At 45.0% G+C, this 16684-nt stretch overlaps 1 protein-coding gene across 1 annotated transcript in view; it reads left to right on the top strand.

Annotated features, from left to right (window-relative positions):
• Window positions 1-16684, top strand: part of SLC39A11 (solute carrier family 39 member 11) — a 308809-nt gene that overhangs the window by 56327 nt on the left and 235798 nt on the right. The window contains exon 4 of the mRNA XM_063456363.1: window positions 11463-11621. Coding sequence (XP_063312433.1) covers window positions 11463-11621 — 159 coding nt within the window. The remainder of the gene's footprint in view (window positions 1-11462; window positions 11622-16684) is intronic.

Raw genomic sequence — 16684 nt, 5'->3', positions numbered from 1 at the left:
GATATCTTGCAGAGGGATGCAGCACTCTTAAAATTGCAAAGCTTCTGAAGCGTGATCATCGAACAATCAAGCGTTTCATTCAAAATAGTCAACAGGGTCAAAAGAAGCGTGTGGAGAAACCAAGGCGCAAAATAACTGCCCATGAACTGAGAAAAGTCAAGCGTGCAGCTGCCAAGATGCCACTTGCCACCAGTTTGGCCATATTTCAGAGCTGCAACATCACTGGAGTGCCCGAAAGCACAAGGTGTGCAATACTCAGAGACATGGCCAAGGTAAGAAAGGCTGAAAGACGACCACCACTGAACAAGACACACAAGCTGAAACGTCAAGACTGGGCCAAGAAATATCTCAAGACTGATTTTTCTAAGGTTTTATGGACTGATGAAATGAGAGTGAGTCTTGATGGGCCAGATGGATGGGCCCGTGGCTGGATTGGTAAAGGGCAGAGAGCTCCAGTCCGACTCAGACGCCAGCAAGGTGGAGGTGGAGTACTGGTTTGGGCTGGTATCATCAAAGATGAGCTTGTGGGGCCTTTTCGGGTTGAGGATGGAGTCAAGCTCAACTCCCAATTTCTGGAAGACACCTTCTTCAAGCAGTGGTACAGGAAGAAGTCTGCATCCTTCAAGAAAAACATGATTTTCATGCAGGACAATGCTCCATCACACGCGTCCAAGTACTCCACAGCGTGGCTGGCAAGAAAGGGTATAAAAGAAGAAAATCTAATGACATGTTCACCTGATCTGAACCCCATTGAGAACCTGTGGTCCATCATCAAATGTGAGATTTACAAGGAGGGAAAACAGTACACCTCTCTAAACAGTGTCTGGGAGGCTGTGGTTGCTGCTGCACGCAATGTTGATGGTGAACAGATCAAAACACTGACAGAATCCATGGATGGCAGGCTTTTGAGTGTCCTTGCAAAGAAAGGTGGCTATATTGGTCACTGATTTGTTTTTGAATGTCAGAAATGTATATTTGTGAATGTTGAGATGTTCTATTGGTTTCACTGGTAAAAATAAATAATTGAAATGGGTATATATTTGTTTTTTGTTAAGTTGCCTAATAATTATGCACAGTAATAGTCACCTGCACACGCAGATATCCCCCTAAAATAGCTATAACTAAAAACAAAGTAAAAACTACTTCCAAAAATATTCAGCTTTGATATTAATGAGTTTTTGGGTTCATTGAGAACATGGTTGTTGTTCAATAATAAAATTAATCCTCAAAAATACAACTTGCCTAATAATTCTGCACTCCCTGTAGTAAATCATAGTGAGATGTTCCTTGTAGCTTTTAAGCCAGAAGCTAAGTGTCTAACATATATCACAGTTGTTATACTGAGAGAGTACACTGGTGTATATCATGAAGGGTGCCTACATTTCCTGGCTGAGGTGTATGCATGTGGATATCTATTATTCAATGCGTTGGCTTGTAGCTATATGCCCAGATAGCCTAAGCAATGGTTAGCAAGCAGGTCCTGCAATAACATTATAATCACATGTTAAAAATCATTGTTGCACAGTCTGTCCTGTTGCACTCAGTAATAACATGCAGTCTTATATAGAATGCTCATTAGGACATATAAAAATAAACATTTAAAATAAAAAATGAAAAATTATGGGATGAAAATACATGCAGGTAACTATAATGTGCAATCTGGTGTAAGCTGTAGCTAATGATGCAGTGCTAGTAAAGGAGCATGCAAGCAAACAAATCATTTATATAGCACAAGGGCTCCCACATTAAAGAGAAGTGGTCATGGTACTACTCTAGTGATCATAGGGTCAGCTTTTACTGTAGGGTGCCTATCAACATGTCCAGAACTAATGGCCGCGTGGCCTTGCAGGTCTGTGTATCCTGGCTGGCTGAATGAGGGTAGCGTCAGGTTCTGCCCTTTTCTTTTTGTTCCATAAGTGGTGCGTAAGTGTCAGACCTGTGTGCCCTGTGAACTCACAGGAAAGATCGAGTCTCACTTGATTTGCGAGGCATGGAGTTTTTCCACATTGGCCAAGGGGCACTCCGTGTTGTAAGGTCTCCCCGGGGGTCTGGCCCCGGGTCGGTTCCCCCGTCCCGCCCAGGCTGCCCCCGTAAGCACCGTGTCTCAGTGGGCACTCAGGGACAACATGTGCTCCTGCGGGCCCCCCCACTTAAGGCCGCCGGCCCTGTGTCCCCTGCACCTCCCCTGATTCTTCGATACCCCCGTGGGTACATGGGGTGCCATGAATATCTCACCCAGTGCCGGACACTTCTTCAGGACGGTAGGTGCACGGCCCCTCAGCCACCGGTCCGCCGGAGGCACATGCTGCCCACACCCGCCGGGCTCGCAGCAGTGGGGACAATCTCCTCCGGGTGCCCACCTCACCCTGAGGTCAGGCAGCCATGATATTGGCTCGTGAGCAGTCCAGGAAGTCCGCCCGTGGTCCAGTCCACCACCAAGGTATGTGCCGAAGTGTCCCTCAGCATACTGGCCTGTGTCTCCTTGGTCCGGTCGTCGGGCGGGTCTCATTTTGGCAGCCATTGCCAGTGTAGGGGATCGGTGTAGACCCAAATCGGGGGCTTCCGTCTTGGTGTGTGCTGTCCCCATGTGGCTGGGTTTACCCCCACCGTGCCGGGGGAGAGCGGGGCCGTTTCTCATGTTGCTGGCATGCATTCTGGGTCATTTGCTGTTGATGTCCCGGCTTGTGCAGGGTCATTTGCTGTTGATGTCCCGGCAAGTAGGCCGGGTGCCTCAGCTCCGGTGTTTCCGACATGTTGTTGGCCTTTGCCTGGTATCAGATTGGAGCTGAGGTGATTCTCCATCTCAATCCATCTGAATATTTGACTCCAGAGCAGTGTATGTGCGGATTTAGTGGCGTTATTAGGGCCGCAGGCCCGGAGCCATGTTGATCTGCTTCCAGTCGGCTCGGCGGCCTGCCCCCCCCCCCCCCCCCCCCTTCATGTTTTCATATGAAACGTTAAGGTCAGAAAAACATAGAATGTGACGTCAGATAGGAACCAATTGGCCCATCCAGTTTGCCCAATTTTCTAAATCCTTTCATTAGTCCCTGGGCTTATCGATAGCTAGGGTAGCCTTATGCTTAAACTCCTTCACGGCGTTAAACGAACACTAGGGTCAGGAACCCTATAGTGTTTAACCCACCATTTAGGTGGCTTGCCAACCCTAAGCCCCCCTATAAAAGTTTAGAACTCACCTTATTTCCACGCCGCGTGGGTTTGCCCACCTTGGCTCAGCCCCTTTTGTGACATCATCAGAATGGCAGATTTTTTTTTTTAGCCAATCCAATGTTTTCCCGGGAAAGCATTGGATTGGCTAAAATCGGCACGGGGGCAGGCCAAATGTCGTTTTGGCCAATCAGGACCTCCTCATAGAGATGCATTGAATCAGTGCATCTCAATGAGGAAAATTCAGCGCCCCCATGCAGAGCATGGGGACGCTGAACGTCAGGGCTGCTTTTTCGGCATCACTGATCCAGGAAGCACTTCCAGTAGCCATCTAAGAAGTGGCCACTTGGAGGTGTCCTTAGAGGCAAAGTAAACACTGCCTTTTCTCTGAAAAGGCAGTGTTTGCATGAAAAAAGCCTGAATTATTATACTCACCAGAACTACATTAAGCTGTAGTTGTTCTGGTGACTATAGTGTCCCTTTAACCCCTTAAGGACACATGACATGTGTGACATGTCATTATTCCCTTTTATTCCAGAAGTGTGGTCCTTAAGGAATTAAGGTTATTTGGTCATTGTAACGGACCGTTTCACTTACACGAGGGTAAAACCCAGTTTAGGCGATAATCCCCTTTCCAGATGCACAGGCAGCTACTGCAAACACCATTCTCCCGACTGGAGACACACGAACACTGGATCCGAGAAACCTTTTAAATTCTCCCAAGCATATGAATGCTGTAGACCATTGAATAGGAACCATACGAATAGGCTTGTACTCCTAGCAGTCAACTGGAACAGCATGCAATAAATCCTTCCCCCCCAATAATGAGACGACACATCACTTTGAGGGTAAAACAGGAACTATGGACTGGGACACCCAGCCTGGCTTTTATTACAAACAGGTACATACAGGACACTCCCAGGGGGAGGATGAAATTAACCAATCACATGAATGTACCTCCCACACATTTCCTCCCCTTAGATTAACACTTAACATAATTATACCGTACACCCTTTTCCCCAATTCCTGGATGTACCCCAAATACATATGCTACACCTCCACAGGTATCCCCTGATAGCCCTTATTCAGGGGGACAACATATTCAAGAATCAGGTCATTCGGATGAACGGTTCGGGAGATATGGGGTTCCAAAGATTTGACCGACCGCATGGGTAAAGTATCCGAAAACAGTTCCATGCATTTTGGCCCTGCGGTCGGTCACAAACAAGGGAATGAAAACAGACGAATTGCCTGTGTTATAGAGCCTGGAGAGGGTTTGAATGAATTCCCTTGTTTGTGGGGTTCTTTCTACCGAACGGCGGGTCATTCGGTAGTTTCTATACGAATTTCTGGAAGTATGGAGGTCTCAGCGGTGTTTGCCTAGTCAAGTGTCCGATTTTAGTTCCAGACACTCGACGGCAAAACACCGCTGTTCGGTAGTTTAAGATGGCCGCCGCCACGTGTTCATTTCCCGAATGGCGGCCACCCAGAGGACACAGAATACATTACATAGATTGCCAATTACCTGTTTGCAACATTGTTGCAAACGGTAATTGGAGGCACACTTATTCCTGGGTGGTCTGGTTGTTCGGTAGTTTCACTCAATATACTGAATGGAGTGATTCTACCGAACAATCAGATGAATACTGCATATCTATATCCCAGGTTAACTCAACATATAACTACATACAGGATATTAAAGGCAGGGTTAAAGTACCATGTTCTACAGTCTTAAAGGTACAGTATCACAAAAGTCCCAATAAGTTCACGGATGGTCCTTAAAGGCCCAGTAGCAGTAATATACAGTACAATATGCCCAAATATAGTTTTTATAGAGCAATATGTCCAGGGGCCGTAGTCGCAGGGCAGGAGGCTAGCAACCAGGCCTCTCCAGTTCACAGTGGCGAAGCTGGTTTCGCCACAGTCATTCGCTCTTCCCACAATGAAAAAAGCTAATCACTGATTTTTTTTTTCCTCCTAACTATTTAATCTGCAAACAAATGTCATGTGCTCGGTAAAATGAGACGTTCAGTTGTGTATGAGGTGGCCATTTGCTCACATTGCTTTTAGTTGACTGCTCCTTTAGTGTGGCTCCGGTGAGCCAGTTCCCCTCTCTCGGTGTAGCTTTGTTCCTGGACCTGATAAGTTCCACTTTCAGCACCATCAGTTTTGAGGGTGTCTGTAGAAAACAAAAATTAAAAAAAAAACTCTTGTTGCCAGTGGATTTTGCAGGGAGAAAAATATAACTGTAAATCTGTCCATTTTACTAGTCTGGGACATTTTTCCCATTTGAACTTTGCATAAGAGGTAAGAGACGTAGCACGTAGTCCTCTTACTACGTATCGTTTACAATTGGAATACTGTGACATTATGAGAATCTGAAACTATGTATCGTTTACAATCGGAATACTGTGACATTGTGAGAATCGGAAACTATGTATCGTTTACAATCGGAATACTGTGACATTGTGAGAATCGGAAACTATGTATCGTTTACAATCGGAATACTGTGACATTGTGAGAATCGGAAATTATGTATCGTTTACAATCGGAATACTGTGACATTGTGAGAATCGGAAACTATGTATCGTTTACAATCGGAATACTGTGACATTGTGAGAATCTGAAATGGCTGTTTGAAATGTTTTAAAGCGCTTATGTCACTCTGAACTTGTTTGGTTTTTATCTCCTGAAGGACCAATTAAGATCTTTAGATGTAATCACAGTCAAGTCCCCAAAACCCTTGTGCCGCCATGTAATTTTCTCCTTATTCAGCATTAGGAACTTGTTAAAAGAAAAGGGAATTCCATTTTGGGCTATAATTATGTTTGTCTTTCGATCATTTTCAGAACCCAGAGAAAGGTTCACGTAGTAGGATTCAATGGCTTTGCTTTAATGCTACTTACTTTTATTAAAGGGGCACTCTAAGCAACATAACCATTTTAGCTCATTTTAATTTTAAAAATACAACGCATGTTCATGACCACAAAAAGCCAAGTGAAAAAAACTGATACATTGCATAAAACATCTGTCACATCAGAATATATTTATAAGCCTACTGATTAACATAACAGAAAATTTAATTTAAAGGAACACTATAGAGTCAGGAATACAGACGTGTTTTCTGGACACTAGAGTGTTACATACAGGGACGTTTTAGCCGCGAGGCAAATAAGACATTTACCTTGGGCGGCATTTTCCAAGGGGTGGCAAAAAAAGCCGCCCCCAAATGCCCAGGGCAAATGTCTTGTTAGCCTTGCGGCTAACTGACATGCTGGGCTGGTTGCTGGGCGGGCGGCGCTAGCGAGGGAGCACTTCCTCTGAGCGGTCTGCTCAGCTCCCTCGCGCGCCGCAGAGTGAGGATGGGAGCCGGAATATGACATCATAGGGCAGCACAAAACCAGGATACACCACTGGTTACATAGAAACATAGAATGTGACGGCAGATCAGACCATTCGGACCATCTAGTCTGCCCAATTTTCTAGATACTTTCATTAGTCCTTGGCCTTATCTTATAGTAAGAATAGCCTTATGCCTATCCCACGCATGCTTAACCCCTTAAGGTCCGACAAAAAACGGTCCGAAAATGTAAGCGCTGGAAGCGATCGTGATTGCTTCCAGCCGCTCTAAAGGGCATTACATGATGCCTCGATATTGAGGCATTGTGTAATGCCCCTCACACTGCCAGACACCCGAGTGAGCATGATGAGAGGGCTTTTGATGGCCCTGCTTTGCTGCTGCCCTTCTATCTACTACCCTTGTACATCGGTAGCACCAGCCTCTGCACCCTCGCAAAGACCTCGTCCCCTGTTTAGGCCCCGCCCGCGCCCAGATCCTTGCCTCAGCGGCTGCTGGAAGGAACTGTCTGCACAGCATCCCATCTCCAAGCCTCAGGAAGGGAGGGGGTATACACTTTTTTTTTTTTTTTTTTTTAACAGCCCAACCTCAGCCCATATCACCCCACTACAGCCCCTTTTCCCTTACTACAGTCGCTAGGAGCATTGAACTGTAGCGGTTCCCTGTAACGGTTTAAATACCTTAGAATGTAATCAAAGGGTAATTTTGGCCGGCTGAATGCCCCACGTGTTCCGCCAAGTGTGCTCGTCATTCATTGGTTTCTTCTCTCTAGCCCCACCTATTGTCGGCCGCGTCATTTGACGCGGACCTGACGAAAACGGAGAAGGTGCTATGAGTGGGTAGTGCCTGTACTCGGTCTGATTGGGTTAATGCCTCTCGAGCCCGCCCTTCTATCTACTGCGTCAAATGACGCGGTTATGTGGGCATTGGGACGTATCATTAACCTGTATTAGGCAGTACCCACGTGGGGACCAGTGGGGGTAACTGGTCCTAGACTCATTGCGGGCAAGAGAGTTCCCTCATAAAATTACAATATAATCGTTAGATAAATGACGATCTAAGGCTACACTAACCAACCAGTAAGTGGGGCATAGTTAGTGGTTGCAAAAATACATAACGCATTTTAGACACCTTGGGGCATTAATCGGGGCATACTATTTACAGTGAGTATGTACAGGAACTGGAACAGTGAAAAATATAACAAGAGTTCCTATGTAATCTCTTATTTGAAGGATAAGCATACAGTGCCATAAAGAAAGTATATACAAAAGAACATACACACAACACAGCAATTTGTGTATGTGCTGTGCTGTGTGTATGTTCTTTTGTATATACTTTCTTTATGGCACTGTATGCTTATCCTTCAACTAAGAGATTACATAGGAACTCTTTTTTGTTATATTTTTCACTGTTCCAGTCTAAGTTTATTAGGTATGCATTAAAATGATCAACGTTTCAGCCCCACGTTGGGCTTTCCTCAGGTTCAAAAAAGATATACAAACATAACCATAATCCCCCCTATATACTATAAGTAAAACACGTGATTAATGAACTCACCCCAGCTGGATGGAAAACCGCCGGCGTCCCACCAAGTGCAAAAAAGTGCCCAGCCCATACGGCATGACGTCATCACATTATACGCGTTGCCATAGCAATGCTGGACACAGCTGAGTCACCACAGCAACGAGCAAGCGCTACCCATGTAGGAACTTATCAGGAATCAATCTGCTGGTGCTGTTGGCTGTTAAAGCTCTAAAGAAGTGATCAGGATGATAGAGACTGGTGAAACCAGTGAAATGAGGATCTTAAGTGAGTCAAAGTGCTAAATAGAGTAGAAAGTATAATAGTATAAGTCGTGCAACACTACTATAAGTAATTTAAAGTGATATAGCTTGATGAAAAGTGCAGCTAGGAGCCATGTAAATAACAAGCTAGTTATTGCCAATATGAATTGCACTAGTATATATGGAAAGTGCTCAAAGTGGAATAAGTGCAATCAGTGAAACAAAGTGCTAGTGCAACCAGTATAATTGAGACCACGTAAGCGGATACAGCGTCCTAAAGTAACTACCATAGATGTAACCTCTGGTGAGTCAGCCTCAGAAAGTGACACACACCAGGATACTTTTCCTTTTTTTAGAGAACAAAGGCACAGGCACCATCACCTGGAGCCGAACAGTAGGCCACGAAGGAATAGAACGAGAGGGCACAAGGGAAAGAGCTGGTCCTCTGGGCAAACCACCCCTCAGGAAATAGTCCCAATCTTTAATCTTTCTCATAGACCATTGGATAAACAGGAGATTGATCTTTTGAGTCGTGGTTTATCTTTTGTACCAACTGCACACCCTAACCAATTTTTGTGGAATGTACAGCTATTTAAATTCGGCAGATCAATGCGTTTAAAGGAATTTTTTAATCATCATCAACTGACACGCAAGTTGTTGATCAATTCAAGCTCAAGTCAACATTTAATCCACTATCAAATAAAGCATCAATAAAAACATTTCTGACCACCGCAAATAAATTAACCCAGACCATCCTTTCACAAAACAGGAGCAAACTCCACAATATCACGAAACGGCAACAAAGTCTCATCAAACAATTGGCGGACGACCCTACCATAGTCATCAGGTCAGCGGATAAAGGAGGGGGATATCGTTGTCATGGACTACAAATATTATGTTTAAGAATTACAGGCACAAGTTCAAGACCATAACACGTATCGTCCACTACAGTTTGACCCCACTAAAGAAATCCAACTTGGGATCGACAATACCCTCTCGATGGCATGCTATATGAATATCCAACTATACCAGTGTTTGCACAAACATCCACGTACGCCAATCATATGTCGTATCCCTAAGATACACAAACATCCAGAGAGACCACCTGGACGTCCCATTGTATCCCCTGTTGATGTGATGCTTGGACCTATTTCAAAATGGTATGGATCACATCTTTAAAGGGCCAGTTGAAGGCCTTCACACTTGTGTCAAGGATACCTAGACATTATTGATTGAAATTTCGAAATTACAGTTTGATGCAAGTACCTTATATACTCGAGTATAAGTCGACCCGAATATAAGTCGAGACCCCTAATTTTACCCCAAAATACTGGGAAACCTTATTGACTCGAGTATAAGACTAGAGTGGGAAATGCAGCAGCTACTGGTAAATTTGTAAATAAAATTATATCCCCCAAAACTATATTAATTAAATATTTATTTGCAGTGTGTATGAGTGCAGTGGGCATTTTTATTATTATTTTTTAATTATTTTAATATTACATTTTTTTGTTTAATATATATTTCATTTTATTTTTTTTTAAAAATTTTATTATTTAAAAAAAAAAATCGTCCCCCCTCCCTGCTTGTTAGCTGGCCAGGGAGGGGGGCTCTCACTCCCTGGTTGTCCAGTGGTGTGCACTGTGTCGGAGGGGGCTGGCAGGAAGCGTTTACTTACCTTTCCTGCAGCTCCTGTCCGGTCCCTTCTCCTCCAGTGTAAGTCTCGCGGCCGCGTGGAGCATTGCCACGGTAACCCACGTCTCTCGGGAGACTTGCAGTGGAGCTGACCTGGGAGCTGCACGGACCGAAGGTGAGAGAGAAGGGAGCTGACAGGAGCTGCAGGAAAGGTAAACGCTCTCTGCCAGCCCCCACTGCCCCTTGTCTGTATTATGGCAATGTAAGTTGCCATAATACAGACAATTGACTCGACTTCTACTCGAGGATATACGGTAATCCCATCTTAATAACTATGGATGTGGCGAGTCTGTACACCGTGACTCCACATGACAGAGTGGACGCAGTGAGGTCAATCCTCACACACGCTAAGAATTATCAAGGCCCTCCTGTTGTATTTGTCCTTGAAATGCTAATGTTGATGCTTCAAAATAATTCTTTCCGTTTTGAAGATAAGTGGTTTCTGCAAGTGGCTGGTACTTCAATGGGTTCAGCTATGGCCCCCATGTACGCAAATTCGTACATGTATGTTAATGAAGAAAAATACATATTGTCACAGTTTGGACACAATATTGCGGGATATTTTCGTTCCATTGACGATTTGCTCATAGTATGGACTGGCTTTTTGACAGAGGCATCAGCCATGGTTGAACATTTGAACAAACTACCCACGCCAGTCAGACTAGCAGCCAACATTAGTCAAGATAGTGTCCACTACCTGGACCTAGAACTTGGAGGGGGGAACATGGGATTGAATACTCGCTATACTCCAAACCCACCGATCGCAACACCTTACACACCCAGAGTGCACACCCATAGGCACTTAAGAACTCCCTCCCGAAAGCACAGTTCCTTAGAGTTATCAGGAATAATTCCAATCAAGATATGATGGAAAGACAGCTAGATGAGATGAAACAAAGATTTCTCAATCGTGGATATAAGCGCAATGTCCTTGAGCTAGCGTTGAAAGAGGCTAGAGAAGCCCACGCACCTCGGATTGTAAATAATCCACAGAGGATGGTGTTTCCCATGACCTTCCATCAATTGTCACCTACTGTGTCCAGAGTCATCAGGGACAATTGGAAAATGGTCTCAACAGATGACACACTCCCTAAAGTCTTCCCAGATGACCCAGGAAGCATTTCTAGTGGCTGTCTGAGTAACTGGCATTGAATGTGTCCCTAGGGAGCAATGTAAACACTGCCATTCCTCTGAAAATGCAGTGTTTACATTAAAAGGCCTGCATGGGCAGTCTATAGACAGCAGAACCACTATAATGGTTCTGGTGACTATAGTGTCCCTTTAAGATCTCTTATTTTCATCGTTAAAAATAAAGCTTTGTTGGTTTAACAAAAAGAAAACCTGGCTCCTAACTTTTTTTTATTTTTTATTTTATTTTTTTATTTATTTTTTAGCTGACTCCTAGATTCCAAGCAAATCTGTCAAACCCTGGTGTAATCTCCTTTCTCTCTGTATTTCAGGTGATGCTGGCTGCTTCGTACTGGTCTCTCTTGGCCCCCGCTATAGAGTTAGTAGAAGAGTCTGGACAATATGGGCGATTTGCTTTCCTCCCAGCAGCAGTGGGATTTGCTGTCGGGGCCGGCTTTGTTTACTTGGCTGACATGGTTCTGCCAGCTCTGGTGAGTAAGTTCTATATTTCACAATTCTGTAAAGATTGTCTGCTTTTTTTGTTCTAAGCATAATTTCTTCGATCTGATTGGCTAACCGAGTAATGCTTACAAACAATTGTTAGTACAGAGACAGGAATGGGCACTCAGACAGTGTTAAAAGAAGATTTGCCTCAGCCCCCCGTTTTGTTTTTCTTTATATTCTCAAAGAATATCAATCATAATTTTTCAAGTTTTCCAAACAGCATCTCCCATTTCTCAAGGCGAGATGGTCCTATTGGCCTCCAGACTAGCCGGGTAAATTCAAGTGGAAATTTCTAAAAGGAAAAGTCTCATTTTGGAAGCATTTGGCACTGTACAGTTTTAAACTAGACTTGCCAAAGGCTCATGTTGGAGCCAAAACATACTCTACCTTCTAGAAGTACCGTAACATTCGGCACTCTCCTCTTATTAAACCATGAGAATTGTCACAAATGCCTAAACTGTAATAATTATCCAAGTCTTCAATTCAGCCTAAAATTTGAAATTCACTGATTCTGATAATTCACACTTTACTGAATAACCTTGTCAGTAGGGAACTGGGTTACCTTAGCGCGGCAGGTTTTTCAGGACTTAATTTCCCATGATGCGCCAGTCTGCAAACATCTACAGTGCCAATGTATTCATTCAAAGTCCTGTAAAGTGTATGATGGTGGGTGTGAATAATTAGACACCCTGCAATAATCAGATCATCTTCTGCTTCTGTCAGCCCTTCTGTCAGGCGACTTTAATATTTATTTCTTATTTAAATGACTATTCGCATAATTCTGGTTGTCAGGCTCCCCGTTCGCTGTGATAAAGGCTTGCTTGGCAGGAGTTATTTCTGTGATCTTTTACCTCTGTATATTGTTATTATCATTGAAGGAACCTCAGACATGGCAGTAGGGCTGAGATAATTGTCTCCAATCGGGAGGAAGTGAAGAACTGTAATTACTTCCTCCCTGTGCAGAGGCTGCATGGGGGAATGGCAAGCAAACCTGGCAGGACACCATGTAAAGATGGCTCTGCTCCCCGCCCCCAATGCTGCATACCCGACTCCCTCCCCATGCCGCAAGGCGGGCCGGCCGTCCTTACCTCTGCACCGGGAGGAATTTATTACAGTTCCCTTCACTTCCTCCCTCCTCCTCTGTGTGTGTCTGCCAGCCTGCCTGTCTGTGTATGTGTTTGTCTGCTGCCTGTCTGTGTGTCTGCCTGCCAGTGTGTGTGTCAGTCCAGGAGTCTGTTAGTAAATGTGTATGTTTAGGTCACCAGCCCCCTCCGATTGCATTGGGTATTATGTTTTTGCTCTTTTTTTTTTTTTTCCAGCGTCGTTCCGGTCTCGCTGTAGCTGGCCCACCTCATAGCTCAGGTGATCAATTACCAATCAGCATCTCATCATAAAGATGTATTCAGTCAGTTAAAAGCATCTCTATGGGAAACGTTCAGTGCCTCCGTGCAGAGCGTGGAGACGCTGAATGTAGGTGCTGCACATTGTGGATTAAGATAGGAGACACTTTAGTGGCCATCTGAGTGACCACCACTAGAGGTGTTACTAGGCTGCAATGTAAAAACTGCCTTATCTCTGAAAACTATACAGGGACCGGCTATTTACACCAGAGCCATTACATTGATCTGTAGTAGTTCTGGTGACTTTATTGTTCCTTTAAGAATTTTTTTTTTTTTACTTTTTAACTTTTTTAGCTGGCTCCTAGATTGAAAGCAAATTTGTTAAGCCCTGAAAGAAAGTATTAACATTATCTAGGTAAAATTCAGTTGTAATTTCCTCTGTCAATCCTCCAATAAGTGCTATGTTTTAAGATTACAACTGGAATCAGGACTTCCTAACAGGAACACATGTTGTGCTAAAAAAAAAAAAATGGATAAAGAAAAACATCGACCCACGGGTTATAAATTTGACCCATAGGTCACTGTGACGAAACCAACCTCGCCACTGAGAACTGGAGAAGCCTGGTTGCTAGCCTCCTGCCCTGCGACTATGGCCCCTGGACATATTGCACTGTAAAAACTATATTTGGGCATGTAATAGTTTATATTACTGCTACTGGGCCTTTAAGGGCCATCCGTGGACCTATTGGGACTTGTGGGATACTGTACCTTTAAGACTGTAGAGCATATTACAGTAATCCTGCCTTTAGTCCTTTAATATCATGTATGCATTTATGTGTTCAGTTAACCTGGGTTATATGTATGCAGCATTCAACTGATTGTTCGGTAGAATCACGCCATTCAGTATATTGAGTGAAACTACCGAACAACCAGACCACCCAGGAATAAGTGTGCCTCCAATTACCGTTTGCAACAATGTTGCAAACGGGTAATTGGCAATCAGTGTAATGTATGCTTTGTCCTCTGGGTGGCCGCCATTCGGGAAACAAACATGTGGCGGCGGCCATCTTAAACTACCGAACAGCGGTGTTTTGCCGTCGAGTGTCTGGAACTAAAATCGGACACTTGACTAGGCAAACACCGCTGAGACCTCCATACTTCCAGAAATTCGTATAGAACTACCGAATGACCCGCCGTTCGGTAGAAAGAACCCCACAAACAAGGGAATTCATTCAAACCCTCTCCAGGCTCTGTAACACAGGCAATTCGTCTGTTTTCATTCCCTTGTTTGTGACCGACCGCAGGGCCAAAATGCATGGAACTGTTTTCGGATACTTTACCCATGCGGTCGGTCAAATCTTTGGAACCCCATATCTCCCGAACCGTTCATCCGAATGACTTGAATTTTGAATATGTTGTCCCCCTGAATAAGGGCTATCCAGCGATGCTGTTCTGTTTTTGGGGTACATCCAGAACTTGGCTGAAAAGGTGTACCGGATAATTGGGTTTAATGTTATCTGAGGGGAGGGGATGTGTGGGCTGAACCATGTATGTGATTGGTTATTTTATGCCTCCCCCTGGGTGTGGCCTGTATGTGTACTCATGTAATAAAAACCAGGCTGGGTGCCCCAGCACCTCAGACCACTGCTTGACCCTCAACACGGAGCCTTGTCTCGTTCTTGGTGGGGATTCACTGTATGCTGTTGGAGATTGACTGCTAGGAGTGTAAGCTGATGTCTGCTTTTCCTATTCATCTGCTAGCAGCTATTCGTGAGGTTCCAGCTTGGAGTGCTATCTTATTCCCTGGTATGCAGTTCGGGAGTTTGATGCATTCGCCTGTATCTAGTTCGTGAGTTTTGATGTTCTGCAGTAGCTGTGCCTATCTGAGAAAAGGGGATTATCGCCTAAACGGATTTTAACCCCTCATATGCTGAAACGGTCCGTTACAGTCACTGTTTTAGAAAAGCCCTAATAACTCTTCCCAACCGGGGAATAACCCACAAAATGGACAAAAGAAAAATATGGAACCAAAGGTCCCTAATGGAAGAGTTATTAAGAAGGAGTCCCTACCTTTAATTATCCTAAGGGGATAAACGGTGAAAAATAGACAGGAAAGAATAGGGAAACCAGGGAAGAGGGAATGAGTATGGCAAAGCACATACAGACCCTGATAATTCCTTCACAGAGAGATTTGCCAAAGCCTAATTATTGAAGCCTAGGTCAAATAACATAAAAAACTGTAAGGTTATCAAAATAGGTAAAGGAATAGATGGGTAGATAGGGGAAAAGAAAAACCTCCTAAACAGAAGAACTCCCAAAAACCTAATCCCAAGATAGGTCCACTCCCTAGGAGAGGATCCTATAACTAAGTACATCGGCACTGTGAAGAATCACAAGTGCCTACCTATTACCCTGCTCCCTTCCTGACTAAGTAGCTTAAAAAAACGATTTAAGGGGGCGGGGCCTGACCGCAGAGCTGTGAGGACGTCTGCCTCAGCAGCTCCTGCAGCGATCAACGAATAAAGCGGATTTTAACAATCAAATCTGTGATCAACCGTGTTAAGAGTCACCAAACGTGGGGTGACACTGAGAGGAACACTATGACACCGCTCAAGCTACCCTACGAATATGATCCACTCGGCAAAGGTCGGAGGCCTACCCACATGGGAGGGACGGCCGCTCTCCCGACGCCACACGCAGCCAACTCTGTAAACATTGGGTCTCCGTTTCCCCCCCCCCTGGACCAGCGGGGGTTATCCCGGTCTACCTCCACACAGAGGACATTCACCTCCGAGACACTCCAGGGCCTAACTTAAACTGTGAGCCGCAAAGCCGAGTCAAGATGACCGACAGCACTGCAGTTCCCGCGAAGCAACAAAATGTAAACGACTGGGCAGAAGCATTCAAATCAAAATTCGATGCCGTTTGCAGGCGATTCTGGCAACGACTGGAAACTAAAAACCGGCATCCTGCACAGATACTGGATGCGGAAACCGGGTGTTTGAAACCCCCTCACGTCAAGCTGAAACACCCGGCAACCCCCTACCCACCGCAGAAGCAGGGGACCGCCAAGAAGGGGAAAACACAGAGCCTAGACTCACACCATGGGGCACCACGATCACCCACCTCATGAGAAGATACCAGCAGGCACGGCGGAGGGGCACCCAGAGCTGTAAGGCAGAAATCCTCACTACTGCCGAAACGCCGAACCTCTGCAATAGCTCTGAGAATAGATCCGAGCCATCCCCACCGATATGCCGGGACCCAACGGTGGCACATACATCCGAACAGCGCAAGAAATAACCGGCGCATTAAGGGACTAACAACATCTGTCAACTGCCATGCGAGCAGGCATAGCCTTGCAGGCCCAGGGGAACGAAGTATGCCAGCGTTTGTCCCGCCCCTACAATGCCCCAGCCAGCCACACTGGCCCAAGTTAGGGCCACAACACCCGAGACTCTCGCACTCTTGGGTCACTGACCCCCCACTCATGGGCATCGGCTAAAAGGACTCATAACACCGATGACGGAACCCCACAGATACCACTTGCATCTGGGAGAAGACTGGTGCATACGTGGACTACCTCTTCTAACTTTGATAACTATAGCCAGAAAAGCTCCTTCTCTTTCATTATATTCACATGGTCATATACCATCCAAAATGTTTTTAGAAGCAGAGCAGGCTCTCCCTACATACCCCATTGATGTGCC

This window comes from Pelobates fuscus, chromosome 5, assembly GCF_036172605.1.
Source record: "Pelobates fuscus isolate aPelFus1 chromosome 5, aPelFus1.pri, whole genome shotgun sequence".
NCBI lineage: Eukaryota > Metazoa > Chordata > Amphibia > Anura > Pelobatidae > Pelobates > Pelobates fuscus.
Note: the sequence above shows the minus strand (reverse complement) of the source record. Positions and strands in the feature narration are given on the sequence as shown.